Source organism: Cygnus atratus, chromosome 6, assembly GCF_013377495.2.
Source record: "Cygnus atratus isolate AKBS03 ecotype Queensland, Australia chromosome 6, CAtr_DNAZoo_HiC_assembly, whole genome shotgun sequence".
In the NCBI taxonomy this organism is placed as follows: Eukaryota; Metazoa; Chordata; class Aves; order Anseriformes; family Anatidae; genus Cygnus; species Cygnus atratus.
Genome location: NC_066367.1, coordinates 26,164,373 through 26,180,173, shown reverse-complemented (window position 1 = coordinate 26,180,173; position 15,801 = coordinate 26,164,373). Strand labels below are relative to the sequence as shown.

Here is a 15,801-nt window from a genome sequence, read left to right as displayed (position 1 = left end):
CCTCAACAGCATCTGCTTTTCCCCAGAAAGAAGAGACAGCGACTATCAAAGCAATTGAAAAAATAAGATGTTGCTGCAAGTCAGTTCCTTTGCAAATTTTTTGCTTAATCCCAAAAGACAATAGACAGCACGCTGATGCTGTTAGCCATATCAGAGATATGTCCTTCCAGTTCCAGAGTTTTATATTCCAATCAAATTACCTAGGCACTGCCTGGTAGTAAAGAAAGCTAACTGCAACAGTAGAACGTATAGATTTACCTAGTGATGCATATGAGCCTGGGGGCAAGGCTGCAGCAGAACTGAAGGGGGTAGATGCTCCAGAAGATGTCACTTTCGACTTGGCACTAGCTGCTGCATTCACATCAACGTCACTGCGGGACCGCTGCAGAGATCCTGGTGTTGACACAGATTTTGTACTTACTGTAGATGCTGCAGATGGGAGTGGGAGACCCAGAATAAGGAAGATTAATTTTTTGAGCTGTGTTCTTCAAAGAAGAAGCTCTGTGTGTCAAGCAGTTTAACGTACTATTTTTAACACTCTTTACTTTGCACTGGAATATTTCAACTAAGAATGCTTTATCAGGACAACATGGGCTTCCCCACAGGGCCTGCAAAGATATTTCAATGCTGACCTGATGCCAGCTCCAAGAACTTTATTAGACACTAACTTAAATGCTGAGATCACTGCTGGTTGCCAGGACAGCAATACAGAAAAACTCAGCTACGGTACCCATCACCTGCTTGTGAGTTGCTTTAGCCCAGGTTCTACACTTTCCTGCAAGTTTTCCTACCTGCCTTCCCAACACCTCATCTTCTCATGAGGACCACTGTTCCCATCACTTTTTAATGTTTACCCTCTTAAGCATAATACTTGTCTATTCAGCTGCAAGCAGACATGCATTTGCAGGCACAATAAAGTAGGCATACTAAAATGTATACATAAAGGTATCAGCAGCAGAGTATACTGATAGGGCTAGAAGGTGGCTTACCATCTACTACCAAAGCTTTGTCTGTAATGTTCTATATTAAAATTTACTATTTAGATTATTATATGCATTTACTTAGGATAGTACAGCTGCCTGTACTTGTCAGGTATATAGGCTTGGGTATATGAATCAAGAGAATAAAGATGCCTATTAAATAAGCAAGCATTCATTCTTACATATTCCTTTGTCATTGCACGTAAGTCTTCTATGAAGTAACATCAGCCACTCTTGGCTGCACCTGAATATTCCATCTAATGTTAAAAACAGACTAGCAAAAAGATATAATTTAGCACTGTAGGACTTTGTGCAGACTATGCCTCCAATAAGTGCTGAAACCACAGAAAATAAATGAGAGAAAAGCTGAATGCACCAGTAGGCTATGCAGCTCTATGTACTAGCATCAGCAGAAGTTAATCCCAGCTATTTCACAGCTAAACATATGTTGACTACAACTTTGAAGGCTTTTTAGCCTTCCCTTCAGGTACAGACAATAACAGGTTTACCAGCTTTCAAAGGCATTATTACGTTGGAGGTTGTTGTACAAAAAGGGGTGTACAACCCAGAACCAATTAAAAAAATTACATAAGGTTCCATTTTTAAGGAGCAGTAAACAGCAAAGTTGTCCTTTGCACAATGCAGTATCAAAAATTCTCATTCTACTTCGTCGCATTTCCTCAGCAACACCTCACTGTATTTTCAGCTACTACTCTCACCTCTAGATGTAGTACTTCCAGTAGGACTTCTTTTGGCAGACAATGGACGGCTAGAAGTAAATAAAAATATTTATTAAAACAAAACTGGTACTTCACAATCACCAGTAATAGTACTACTCTGTTCCCTCAATACATAATTGAGTTAATGGGAAGTTATTCACATTCAGGAATAGACTGACAAAGCTTATTGTGTAAAAATAAATATAGCACCACCATAAAATTCTTTACAAATGCACTAGGAAAAAATTATTATGTATACTACTTGAGCAAGAAGACATCTTTAAGAACACTTTTTGTGGATATAAAGAGTTGTGTTAGTATATTATGGGTATTTTTCATATGTGTCTAACACTTCAGCTGCAGACATTTGCAGCTTAATTGACTATCTCTTCAAGAGAAGCTAGAAATATGAATGTTTCAGAAAAGTTACATACTGATTTTGTAATTTACAACTCTAAGTTAGTTTAGGCATTTTTTCCTCTTATACAGTAAGAGGCCATCTCACACCTCTAAGATGAATGCTAAACAAAGAATTTCAATCCACGCATTGTTTTCAGCCCATCTGGAAGGAATGGCTAGCAGTGTCTTCTGAGCACAAAAAGCACCCAGAAGTTATTTATGGTGTCAAGATAATTATTATTTTTTTAAGCCAGTAATGGAGTTTTCCTGCATTTTAATATACTGTTAACTAAAAAAACCAAAATTGACATAACTAAGTGTTGAGGCCAAATGAAGACCAGGTGAGACAAGCATAGCTCAGAGTACCCAAAGCAGCTCCTCTGAATTTGAGGAAGCCATCGTTATCTCTGCAGTTCTTTACACCAAGAGAGGTAGTGATACTGAAAGACTTACTTGAGACTCTCCTGGGAGCTGGAGGAGGAGCGATCCGATTGTGGCAAGGACACAATGCTGTCAGAGTTCTTCAAATGCGACTGCAGGGCCTTCTGGTAGGAGGACTCCAGAGTGTGGTACAAATGCTCTGCCTCTCGGCTGAAGTGACTGTGGAAACCCCAGTAACACCTGGAAACAAGGCACAACGCTAGTAATATTTCCTTGACATATTTTAACAGTCAGCGGAGCACAGGTACAGTCAGAGCCTTTTCCACTAACGGCATTAGCGGGCTCATTAGCTTATTCATTTCAATCATCTACTGCCTCCATGATGCACTTCAGACATGTCGCTGAGTAGTGCGATGAGCTGGAGGAACAACCCCAGAGAAGAGAAAGCAAACAAAAATAAGAAGAGGCACACCATTTGTGACTTTGTGAAAACACAAGTAGTCAAAAAAGCTTTAATAGAAAAGAAATTGTTGTATCTCTGTCTGTCTAACGTACATAGGAGATAGACCCAGACTAGACCCATAACTAGACTGATGCCAGTTTGAGACTAGGTCCTCAAAGCTACTTCTAAAACAAGCCAAAAGCAGAACACACATGCATGGGCCTGATTCAGGAAAAGCACCAGCAGGTGTTTCTTAAGTTTAACAAGCAGCTCTTATACATGCTGCAGAGACAGATCTTCTGTAGTGAGCTGAAGCTTCTGATTGTCTTTCGGGAAGAAAAAGAATGAGATGTTCCTATAGACTTCCAGTCAGTGTCATGCTGAAAGTAAAAGAGCACTGCAAGATCAGGGAAGGAATTCCTCTCTGGAACAAATCTCCTGGCTGATGCTATAACACCATTCACTCTCATCACAAAGGAGATGAAGGCTCTCAGCGCTTTTCAGGAAGCAACTAATGGGCAGTTTAAGAGCGAGACTGTTAGCTGAAATGAATCAAGAATTGTTTGTATGTGCCAGTCAGTCCTCAGAGAAGTCACATGCGTTCTCGCATCACTAGAAGGAAACAAATTTGTCTCACAATCAGCAACACCTAATCAAGAACCATGTGAAAAGAGAATTAAGCTTGTTTTTTAAAGTCTCATGCCGTTCTCCTTGCTCTCTATTCACCTTAACTAGTCACCTGCTGTGAAGTCTTAGTGCGTACTGTGTTCTTCAGTGATGCACATTTTCCCTTTCAAAAGGATTTAAACAGTCCTACCATGAAATAGCTCTGCTTATAACACACCATTTAGATTAACAAAATTTATTTAGTGATTTAACAGCACCCTCTTTCTGAAAAATGTTCCTGTCATCTTCTGTTCACAAAAACATGAAAACATGATGGTAGTGTAGCAGCACAGTACTTTAAGTGCAAACACATTACTGGCAATGCAAGAGATCAACAAAAGAAAAATGCAAACGTGTAAGTTTCCTATAGATATGCACAAAGATATTATTTCTGTGTCAAAATATTTCCTTAATTTAGAATACCATTTAGCAATGTACTAGCACATGGGCTTTTGTTTCAAGAGTAGCAGATAACCCAGTCTTGCACACAGGCCAAAAAGGAAACACATAACAGCATTGTTATGTTAAGTAGAAGAAATCTCAGTTAAACCCAATCACCTCAAATGTCAAATGACAAAGCTACTAGATGTCGACACTAAAATCTTGTATGTTAAGCTCAGGTACATATTTTACCTGCTCAGGTAAAAAGACAATAAACAACTAGAGAACAAAGCAAAATAAGCACCATTAGAAACCAGGAAATAAATATATAACTGAGCCCTATGTGATCACTTCACATGACATCTCCCGCTAAGAGCACACTCCCTCAGCTTTAACGGAGTGTTAGCCTCACCTGCCACTAGAACATTGCTTGTCTGGACTTCAGTTTCCAACATGCAACACCTTAAACTCACAATATAAGGGTATAGAAGGGGAAGAAAAGACACCAATAGCTTCTACTTACTTTCTTGCCTCTATCCTGGCTTCAGAGTCTGCATCGTGAATTCCCTTCTTTATCGTTTCAGCTAACACTGATATGTGTCTGAAATAAGAAGGAAGCATTATCCAGCAATATAGAAAGACGTGCTACACTTACAAACAAATCAATAATCTGATTTTGCCTTGGTCTCAATGAACAGAGTTCATCACATCCTCCTGTTTCCATGCAAGAACATTTGGAGCCTTGATTTATTTACTCTAACCCAGTTTTATTTCACTCACATTGCTGAGTAGGAAAAGGCAAGCAGCATTCTTCACAGGTCTGTCTTTAGTTGGTTAGTTTAAACTACTTGGGTGTAAAAACACTCTCTTAACCCTTAAATAGTCTCGGGCAGTCCAGGGGCTAAGGAAACTGGACCGTTCCCAATTGTATCCCCAACAATTCCTTCCACTGTTCATTAGTGTGAACTGCTGTACAAGCCTGAGATGCTCCTGCTAGATGTGTAGCAGCCTTTACCTCATCATCTCACTTTAGGGTACAAATCTATTAAATTCATAGATTCATTCAGACAAGTGTTCCAGGGCTGGCATAAAGAGATTCACTGAACTCTGCCTGCCAGAACTACAGGGATGAATAGCATGCATGTACACGTCAGTACTTTTCTTACCACAAAAATCTCTGCTACATGACAATCTCAACTCCAAGACTGTCCTTTCTACAGGCCTAACCTCCCCAGACATTAGTAGGTGAGAATTAACCCACTTACCTGTTTTCAGAGCTTACCTTTCTAGGGAGTGAGTTTGCCACTCCTGCAGCAGCAGGTCTAGAAACTCAAAACAGCGCCTGAGAAGAAAAAGGAGAAATGCTGAGTTCTTTTAACTTAAGAAGCACCCTGAATTCACCGTACCTGCCTCTGCACAGCAGCAATCGTTTGTTATGACACTGCTTGGGACATGAGATTTCAGTAAAGACCCCAATAAAAATAGCAACATCTCTATAAATGCATTCAATAATCAACGTAACTGGAGTCACCTCTCCACAGAGAGTTCTGATGAGAGGGTTTTAGATAAAGTAACAAAAATCCCCAAATCCTGCTTCTTCGTTATACAGGACACAGATGTAGAAGATCCAAGTTAATCCTACTCAGTACCCCTTAGTTCAAACTTCATATGGAAACTTCATGTTTAGCTTCTCTACAATTTCAATCTCCCTTCCTCATTTCAAGAAATGAAGGCGTTTGTGCGCCATGACTTTTTTCAAGGTTTGTTACTGCATTCATCAGCTACAAAGACTTTCTTTTCATTTAACTAGAAGAAAATTAATCTGTATGGCACAGGCAAGAATCTCCAAGTGAGGCAGCTGTACTGGAGCACACTTAGATTTTCAACACAGAGAGGATCATTAGCACATACAGCTCAACTTCTAGATGACAATTATCACTGAACATTACTTCTGCTGACTGGCTCAAAGAAAACATGTCACTAGAAAGCTAAGTAGTGGGGAAGAGAAACACGTCTGTTAAAAAAAAAAAACTAATATGACATTATAAGCAAGCACAAAGATTAATTTAAAGAGCATTTCTTTGAGGAAAAGCATCTTTTCTTATCTGCAGTGCTGTGTCTTATACAGAACAGCTGACTTTGAATTTGATCCCAACTCATGAGGGCAGAATGAGGTGCATTCTCTGCAAAAATGTCTATAATAGCCCTCTTCATAAATAAAAACAGATACATGAACATTATCAAAAAGTACATGTGAACCTATTTACTGTTAAACAATAGAAGAAACTCAAACTAAATGCTCACCTTCTAACTGCGACAGACTTGGAGGTACAATTACTAGTTATGATGGGTATTAGTCGAGGGATGTGCGTATGCTAGAACAAAAGGAAGAACAAAAACAGGAAGAAAGCTTTACACTGCAGTTCCATGGAATGAAAAGCCATTTCCTCTAGCCACCTGAGACCTGTACATAAATATTTTGGTTCAATTCCAAAAAATAGAACTGCCAAATAAAGGAACACTAACAAATATGGACAGATTTTTATTATTAAAAACATATTTTATCTCTAAAAATATCTTTAACAAATTTTATTTTCTTCTATAATGACAGGCTCCAATGAGTCAAAGAGCTGAGGTCACCTGAGGAGGATCTAAACTGTCAGTGGTTACAACTTAAGAGGTGTCAAGCTATCTACAGCTTACTCACTGCATCATTAGGCAGAGTCATCTCTGCAACCTAACGTGTTTTGGCAGCAGGTGCTGCCCAAGAGGAGTTTTATAGCACAATTAAGAGCATAATTCTGTGCTGCAAGTCAGGTTTAAAACCAATTTAAAGAAAAAAAGTTTGCTCATCTGTGAGGGATATAAACATCTTACTCTGTAAAAAAGCATTTCTCCTACCATTTCTGTTACTTTTTCCTACTATTTTGTAAGGACTGATCTATCATCATTTATCTACACAAGGCTTCACGACATCTAAGGCAGACAAGCTTAGCATAATCAGAAAAGCAGATTTGGCATTTGATCTAATTTTCCTTGCAGTGACATTCATATTTTCTCAGAAACACCACAGCATTTGAAATTGATAATATTTTGTTCTCTTTTGACTTATACTTACTCGAATGATTAACCTAACTGCTACAACACCAGAAGTGGCCATGACTTTGGCACTATTTGGAATTAGATTAAAAATTGTTGGCATAATGGCTTCTGCCCCATGGTCAAACTTGTTTCCCAGAACTGATGACAAATGTCTGAAAAACAGAATGAAGTCATGCTGGTAAGTGTGCTGAGGATTAAGAGTGTCAGATTGTACAGAACATCTGACATTAGCATATTTGACATCTCACTCTTCACAACTGGCACCTCCTCTCCAACTCCAGAGAACACTTTCAGAAATAGACTTTCATTTCAAACTTATATTCTATGTTCACCTGAACTTTGAGAAACAGTAGGTTTGTCATGAAATAAAGTAACCTGTGCAGCTAAAAATTTGTTAACAAACGAGGTACGATGCTGAGTACAAGTATTTCTCTGAAATTGTTAGTTTGTATTGCAGTTTCTCTGAAGTCATCATTTTTGCCTTCGTATGTATGAATCCCCCCCCAGTCTGCTAGAAATACTGCAGCACCCTTCTTCTTGTTCAATGATTCTTTTCTCAGAACATGAACACAAAGCTTGTTCATTCATTCAGCATATCTTAAATAACATCATTTAAAACTCAAGAATACAGGCTTGCACACCTTCAGTTAGTAGCCTACATGGTTTTAAATGGCTGTAGCAAAATGTCCTGCCTATTAGTATGTAGCACTAACAGCGCCAGTCACATCCTGAATGTGTTTTAATCAGCACTTGTTCCTGTTTCTACAACACATTTTAAGTGTGTTTAGAAAGTAAACTTACCCCAAGGTGATACAAGCCTCTCGCACTACCTGAGACCGCAGGTCTTTAGCAGATAATTTAAATGCTCCATCCAAGAGTCGCAAGTGTTGGAAGAAGTTATCATATTCTGCAGCTCCAGCCAAGAGTAAGGAGCGGATCTTTTTCAACTGTTAGCACCATGAAACAAAGCAGTGACTGTTAATGAGCAATATACACAAGGACAGTTATGTTCAGAGCTGATACTTTGTTCCCTGGGTCCCTGCACAACTACACGTGTTGAGGAATGCCACTTCTTAAAGCAGTCCAAGCAATTTTTATTTCAGATCTTATACTCAACTCACAAGCTAACATATGACGAATGCAGAATAAAATAAGCATGCTAGCTAACTGTTACAGGAATCCAGAAGTGCTGCATACAGTCACTCCTACTTATCATTAACCCAAACAGTACTTTTTAGACCAAAAGTTCTCCTCTCTTCCCCCTTAATAACTTAAAAGACTTGGTTCATACTCAGATGTGCGTTACACTGGCATATCTAGAACATGTCCATTGACTTCATTAATTATCTGGCTCTACTGGAAGTGCAACCCTGACCTCAACCAAATAGCATATTTGCTATTAATACTGGGACCACAAATTTCATCATAGAGACATTCTTTCAGATAACTCCATAGGTCCTGATGAATACTGATGCATATGTACATTGCCTCAACTTCAGCTCACTGCTCTCACTAGAGCAAAGAAAAACGAAGTACACTGAATCAGCACAATTTGACACTCAGATCTGTGATATATGATTTGACAGACATGTCAAAGTTGCTATACCAGTGATGAAAGTCTACTGTGTATAATATTTATACTAAGGAACACAGCTCATGTCAGAATATAAGACTGAATCTTGCCATGCTTATAATGCCTGATTTCACACTACTACATTTCCCACAGTCATAGTCATTTATTCGAATTTTTTAAGTGTGTAAATTTTCTGATTTTTTTTGTATTTCCTTTTTGCAAAAGTATAAATAAGCTCTCTCTAGGCAAAATGACATTCTGCCTTGTCAAGAAGTTTTAAGAGATTCTGAATCCCACTTCTGACATTTTGATTTCAGCATCTGCTAGCAAATTTCTAGCTTCACATCTGGAATTCCTGCATGACTTCCAGTTCAACCTGATGTTGTCTCTCCAGATTCTTTTTATATCAAAAATAGCAATTTCCTCCACAGATGTGGTTTAAATTCAGTCTCATAAGGAGACATTTCCCCAAGCTTGGGGAAACATAACAGATGTTCACCACTTAAAATGCATTTTTGCCTTGCTCTGAGATTTTCCCAGTATCCTCTTCATGGGATAAGTTCACTGCAGGAAAACCTTGTATTAATAGAGTTCATATCAAAAACCACTACTCACAGCAGATACTCTTTGTTCCCAGTCATGCTTGTCATCTGATAGTATCTCTCTTATTTTGTTTATGGATTCCTCAAGATCCCGGCTAGAATAAATCTGTAAATTTAAATACAGAGTAGCAACATAACGTGAGATTTACTCCAGAAAATAAGATCATTTCCCATCTACATTCTTTTGTCCTCTACCCCTCAATGCTCAACTGTCACATGCTAGTCTTGGACATCCTAGCTAGTTTTGCATAATGAAAAGAATTTACATACTTCCTGCAATCAAAAATTACTACATGACCACATGATGATCAAAGGATTTTACTATAGTTTTGCAACTTTAAGTGGAATTCCTGTAGTGTCTAGCAAAAGAACAAAAGTCAGTAAGAAAAGTTAAAAGTCTAATGCATAACTCAAGCTGTGCTCAGTTGTCCCAACAGGTAAACTCCGGTGAAGGAGAGGGGATACACATTTCAGCTACCCAGGTAAATCTACCAGCAAAAATGTGCTATCTTGTCATAGCACTCAACAGTGACTCTGGAAGTACAAATCACCTTTACTCTTTTCAGTTTGCATACGGCACAGACGAAATGCAGGGAGGCTTTTGCTGACTTAAGTTTTTGTTCAACCAGACAGCGCTATTCAACATGCACATCCAGTTCCAGCTCAGCGTCCTCACCACAATCCTCCTACCCCCTTTCCCTCCACTTCTAAGCATTTCACACAAACTACTGGCAGCTACTACCACTTCAGCGTTGCCTCCCTACAACTTTCAACTTACCTTCCCCTTAAGATTTGCCAGCATTCAAGTGAAGCTCAATTTGTCAGTGATTAGATCCTACATCCACCTTCTGCTGTTTTGTTATGTACTTTAGCAGACAGTTCTACTTACCTGAACTGTTGGGACATCTTCAAATGCCTTAATGAAGTCTTCTTCATCCACAGCACCTGCTCCCTCTTTGGCTGCTAACATGTATATGAAAAAGCCTTTTCAATCTTCTTATCAACAAGAGAATCAATTAAGAAACCACTAGCTATCTATCAAGGTACCTAATCAGGAGAAAGTTCACTACCCACACAGTCTCCCAGTGCTGCAAATGTAATGAAAACAGAGGCAGGGAAATTCAATGCCAGTTACAGACTGCATATGCACAGCATCCTTCAACTCCTAGGCACAGAGGGCACATTAGGGAAGTCATTACAGTAGTCACTCAACAGTTAGAGGGGACATTCCGAAAGATGAAAGGGAATATTTGCTTTAATTACATAGGAGATTTTATTTTAAAGGATTTAATCCTATCTATAATAGATGAAGGTGCAGATCTCCTGACAGGTACACAAATAGACAAATGATAACGAAGATAAATAGACACTGGAATATTAATCAGATTAGAGACTGGGGCACAGGGAACTTCCTCTGTTTCTCTGGATGTTTTGTAATGACATTTAGAATTATTGCTCACATTCAGAATTATTGCTCCCTTTTCTTTCTCACATTCACTACGAGCAATGTCTTAGAAGAAGCCAACATATCAGTTGTAGGTTGCACAGGCCAAAGTTTAGCACGTAGCTGTTAGCAGCCTGCCTCAGTCCAGCTGCAGAGTTGCAGCTATAAAAATAAAAATTCACACTCTGCATCACTGGAACGATTTACTCAAAGCCCTCAGTGCACAACTGCACAGTTCCAACCTTTCACAAATGCAACATGCATTATAGAGATGTGGGGGCTGTTTGACCCTCGATGATTGTGGCATTTCAACAAACACACATGTAACGGTCTCACATGGGGATAATCTGTTACTGGATCCTCAGGGCCAATCTGAGAATTACACAGCCCGAAAGTCCATGAAATAAGTTGAAACGTGAAGACTACATATACTTTGCGTAGGGGTAAATTCATATGTCCGATCAGCTTACTTGAGGACTTGGATCCCAGAGGCGCAGACCCAAGTCTGCGGGTAGTCCCCATCCCAACCCTACGTGAGTTTGCAGGGGCCTTTGAAGATGTAGAGGAGCTAGCAGAGGAAGGTCTGTTCCCATCCACAGAGTCTTCATCATCAAAATTTTTATCTGCCAAAAAAAAAAAAAAAGCATAGTCAACTGTAAGTCTGATGAAGCAAAGAGACTTCACAAGGAGCATGCCCACGTGACGGCAAACACATTACATGGTCTACTGACACCTGAGTCAGGTCTGTTCTGCCAGTTCCCAACTTGGCAGCTTCTTCATGCTAGAGCCCTGGTTATTCAGGAATGACTGCCAGCCACTGAACCCTCTCTTATGCTACTGCAGCCAGTGCATTATAATGCTTTAATGCATGTGTCCAGATAGAAAGAATAAACCACAGATCTACAACTAAAAGATTAGCCACAGCTAATACTTAAGGTGTCTACAGTCTGTATCTGATGTTTTTGCTTCCAAGAGCTATTTCCCCATGGGCTGCAGTAAAACCAAGAACACGAGCAAATCCAAGTACAGAAAGGACCAGGAAGAGATGGCTGCCCCTTCACACCATCCTAACTATCCCAACCATAGCACGAGATGAAGAATAAACAGACTAACCCAGGAAAGATCACACAGCAACACCTATGCTGTTGTTAAGCTACAGATTTTTCTGTTTGGGACCATTAATCACAAACCCAACCCAGAGCTACAACCCCACATTAACTTTTTAAACTATCAGCAGAATTTGTCTACAAGGAAACAGCAAAAGTTACCTTAAATCCAAAAAAAAAGATGTATTGGGTTAATTGAAGCTTAGTGAATCCTTTGTATACATCTAAAGAGAATTGCAGGCCCTACTTCCAGACACGAACATATATTCACTTGAAATGAGTTACAGCCACTTTGGTTCTTGGTGAAGGTCACTTCAATTCCAAAAGAGTGCTTATACTGCAGTTTTACACAGATTAGCTAATCCACTTTGAAAACTGGCCTTAGGTTGAAGGGTGCAAAACATTTGGACAGCTGATGTAGATGGTGTGTATATTTTATTGAGGCTAGACACACACGCACACACTCCCCATCACTTCGCTTCTCCACACTAATGCTTCATTCAAGACTTGAGACCTGGTGCATGCCCATCTCTACCCGATAATCCAAGGTATGCCCCCCCCTCTCCACTGTTTCAGGAATATTTCCTGAGTGAAATATCACTTAGCAAATGACACAAGCAGGTGCTTTAATCCATCCCTATTCAGGAAAGCACCTGGGAGTATCAAGTAACAAATACTGGCTCCTAGTTAGACACTAACGAGTGAAATTCAATACACATTGAGAGCTCTGAAAGTAAGAAAATAAATTAATAACAGTAAGACATTCTAGGGAAGGCAAAAAGAAAGAATCATGGAACGGCTTGTATTGACCTTAGCCTTAGCTTTCCCTGCCCCAAATGGCTCACTAACAGCTGGACACAGAAGACCTGTAGAGGGATCATCTAAAACCCTAAAGCCCCCATTTGTGAGCTGCACACCCACGTGATGCCATACTCCAGTCACAGCACTGAGGTAGCAGGTGGACAGCACCCAACGTGGTCAGAACGGTGCCCAAGGACTTGTTCCATTACTGTTCATGTTCAAACAGTCTGGCAGTATGGGAAAGGGCTAGCAAAAAAAGTAACTTCTAAAGGAAAGCAGGGGTAATAACAGGTACTTCAACTATTGTTCAGGCAAAAGTAAACACACGGACTTTATCAAGAAGTGTCAGGTCATACAGCTAAGGCAAAGAACAGCCACGTTTAGGATGGGGGATCTACCACAGCACCCTAAAGGAGCCATGCAGAACGTGCTACCTCCCTATCAACACTGATAACCTTCCGTTCTGATGGACATGAGTCAAAAACAAGATATATGGCTTGACAAGAGCTCAGGGAAGAGCTATGAGAACGATTAAAGGATTGGAAAATGTGTTTTAATTAAATCAAGCGAAAGTTCACTGCAGGGAATGGTTTAGCCTGATCTGATGCTTAACAAGTCGCCTGATTGTATGGTTGGTAACTGCAGACTCAGTAATGTACTTTTCCAGTGTGATTTACTAATGATGTTTCTCCAATAGAAAATATCCAACAAGGTGACCGGATGGAATTTAAAAACAAATCAAACATTTGTGTGGTATTTTTTTGTCATTTTGTGCAGTCATCACAGGAATTACTACCCACAGGTTACGAGGTGTCTTACCCATCATATTCTACTACAAGAAGTTATTGAAAACAATTTTTTTCCCCCTGAAAGATACAGTCTAGTTCAAACAGGTAATAATTTCAATAACATTTGCTCAGAATTACAGAGAAGGGTATGGCAGATCAAAATAAGACTTTAAAATGTGTAAGCTCTGAAGCCACTAGGAAGGGGTTTAATGATGCAGATAAACTTGTATAGACCTTGAATACAAAATCTTCCAGACAAAATTTGCCCCAGTTGCATTTATTTCAAATGCCTGTATGTAGATACTAAACAAACGACTATTTATCATATATATTACCAGCCAAGAGCACGTCAGTCATACTCAAAACGTAGTTTATTACTTCAAAATCACTTGCATCTGGTAACAGAATCCTCCGTCAGTCACATTACAGCCTACCTAGACACTCTTATTTAACTCCCTCCCTCTTGCATCTGCATTTTTAAAACCTCATCCCTCCAAAAGGAAAAGAGGGTGTGGTTTGCTCTTTTATGTAACACATACAAATTCAGAAAAACATATTAAAATGATTGCACTTCGGTAGCATTTTAGCAATTAAATCAGTGTAAAACAGGCTTCTGAGTATTAACTAAAACAACAACACAAAAAAAAAAAAAACCAGCAACCAACTAGCCCACAGGTTTGGGGATGTTTAGGTTACAATCACATCTTCATTAAGTTTATAAAAAATAAATAAAAAACAGTTATCTAGTATTCCTTCAATAACCAAACAGCATTTTCTGATCTGAGCAGTGTAGAATAACAGAGACATGCAGAACTGCACACCAAGTCGTTCAGCAGCACATGTGCAGGACAGAAAGAGAAACAAAGAACAGAAAGAAACCTGAACATGGGAGTTCAGAAAATAAGAGAAAAATAAGCTACTGCCCATTATCTTCAAAAAGCCTTTCCCCCCCCCATCCATTGACCCGTGATCACAACAATCAGTTGAACCAGGATGATATTTTTTTGCAGCCCGTCTACAAATCACGAGGTGCCAAATTCAGCATGGGTGTAACTCATCACTCCAGCAGAGATGCACCAAAGCAGAATCAGTACGACACTGTACCATTAAATAACCACGGATATTCTCCCATACACACCCCCCCCGTGCTCATTTATAAGGGACATAGTGCTCTCCATCCGAGACATGCCCCTATAAAAGAGGCCTTTGTCTGCTCACCACTCTGCTGTCTTAGGGAAGCAGAGAACACAGTTTGCTTTAAAATTTTCAATCCCTTTACATTATTTAATAAGGAAAGAATAGCTTACAAGTACATATCCTTCTGCAAATAAGCTTCCTCAACATTCCTTCATATTTTCCATAGCGTGCCCAGATGTAACGGTGCTTCTCAGAGAGCCGCGGCTTTCAGCCCAGAGCATAATCAATCATTGCCCCTCGGATTCATTAGGCATGCTGTCTTCGCACATGGATTCAAACAGCTATGGCTTCAGTCCTCTCCAGCACCTCCGCAGGATTCTCGGGAACACCCATCTCAGCCCAGGAAACTTCAGGGCACTTCTAGGAAGGAAATTCCCTGCTCGCGAGGGGAAGCCGGGACAAACAATCCGGCTGCAGAGGAGCTGCCTCTGCCTGGCTGGGCTGGCTGGCGCTGGGAGCCAGCCTGACTTTATCCCCTGGGAAGCGCTAACAGGAGCATCTCAACAGCTGTCATCGTTTGTCCATGACGAATAAATTTAGTCATTATTCATCTCAAAATGTAACCCCTTCACGTCTGGCCAAGGTGTAAAAGAGGGAGAGGAGGCTGTGCTGGCTGCTCAGGAACCACAGCAAATAAGGGCCGGCATTTTCCCTGCCTGAACTATCAGCCTGGGACCTTTTAAAGCAAAGTAATTGTGGCTCAGATTTCCTCTCTGATGAAGTGAGATGCTTTCTGGCTTTTAAAAACGTTACGATGCCAGACTGGAATCTAGTTATTTACCTGTAGCTTTAGAGAAGAGCACTAACTGTGCTGACTAGAGATGGGGAAAACAGCTGACAATTATGTCTGCTCCCATCGCAGATGCCCTGCTACGGCCTTGGGGCCCATCTCTGCAAGGTACTTGGTCTTACTTGGTCTGCTCTAGCCCCACTGCGCCCGTTTATCACGTACCCCACATCCAAGCTGGTGGAGTTGAAGGCAGCAGGCAACTTGTACAAACCTCCCTTTCCAGCACACAGCCTCCCTCCACCCCTTCAACTACACATTTAAATTTAAGCACTCAAAATCTCTAGCTTGATATCTAAGTGGAGTGAAGCACCGAGAAGAAAGAAGCAGAATCTGCAGCAGCGCTGCTTACTCTCTAGGTTTCTCCACCCGGCTTTCAGTTCCTTACAGCAAACAACCTATTTATGCCATCCCAAAGGAAATCAGCGATCTC

At 40.2% G+C, this 15,801-nt stretch overlaps 1 protein-coding gene across 5 annotated transcripts in view; it reads right to left on the bottom strand.

Annotated features, from left to right (window-relative positions):
* CLASP1 (cytoplasmic linker associated protein 1) overlaps window positions 1-15,801 on the bottom strand; it is a 164,669-nt gene that overhangs the window by 82,038 nt on the left and 66,830 nt on the right. For all 5 annotated transcript variants that reach the window (XM_035536857.2, XM_050711378.1, XM_050711380.1 and 2 more), the window contains exons 9-19: window positions 11,160-11,312; window positions 10,135-10,208; window positions 9,259-9,351; window positions 7,872-8,017; window positions 7,087-7,222; window positions 6,273-6,343; window positions 5,251-5,310; window positions 4,492-4,569; window positions 2,552-2,719; window positions 1,700-1,749; window positions 259-429 (exon numbers count right to left, since the gene is read on the bottom strand). In XM_035536857.2, the coding sequence (XP_035392750.1) occupies window positions 259-429; window positions 1,700-1,749; window positions 2,552-2,719; window positions 4,492-4,569; window positions 5,251-5,310; window positions 6,273-6,343; window positions 7,087-7,222; window positions 7,872-8,017; window positions 9,259-9,351; window positions 10,135-10,208; window positions 11,160-11,312 (1,200 nt within the window). The remainder of the gene's footprint in view (window positions 1-258; window positions 430-1,699; window positions 1,750-2,551; window positions 2,720-4,491; window positions 4,570-5,250; window positions 5,311-6,272; window positions 6,344-7,086; window positions 7,223-7,871; window positions 8,018-9,258; window positions 9,352-10,134; window positions 10,209-11,159; window positions 11,313-15,801) is intronic.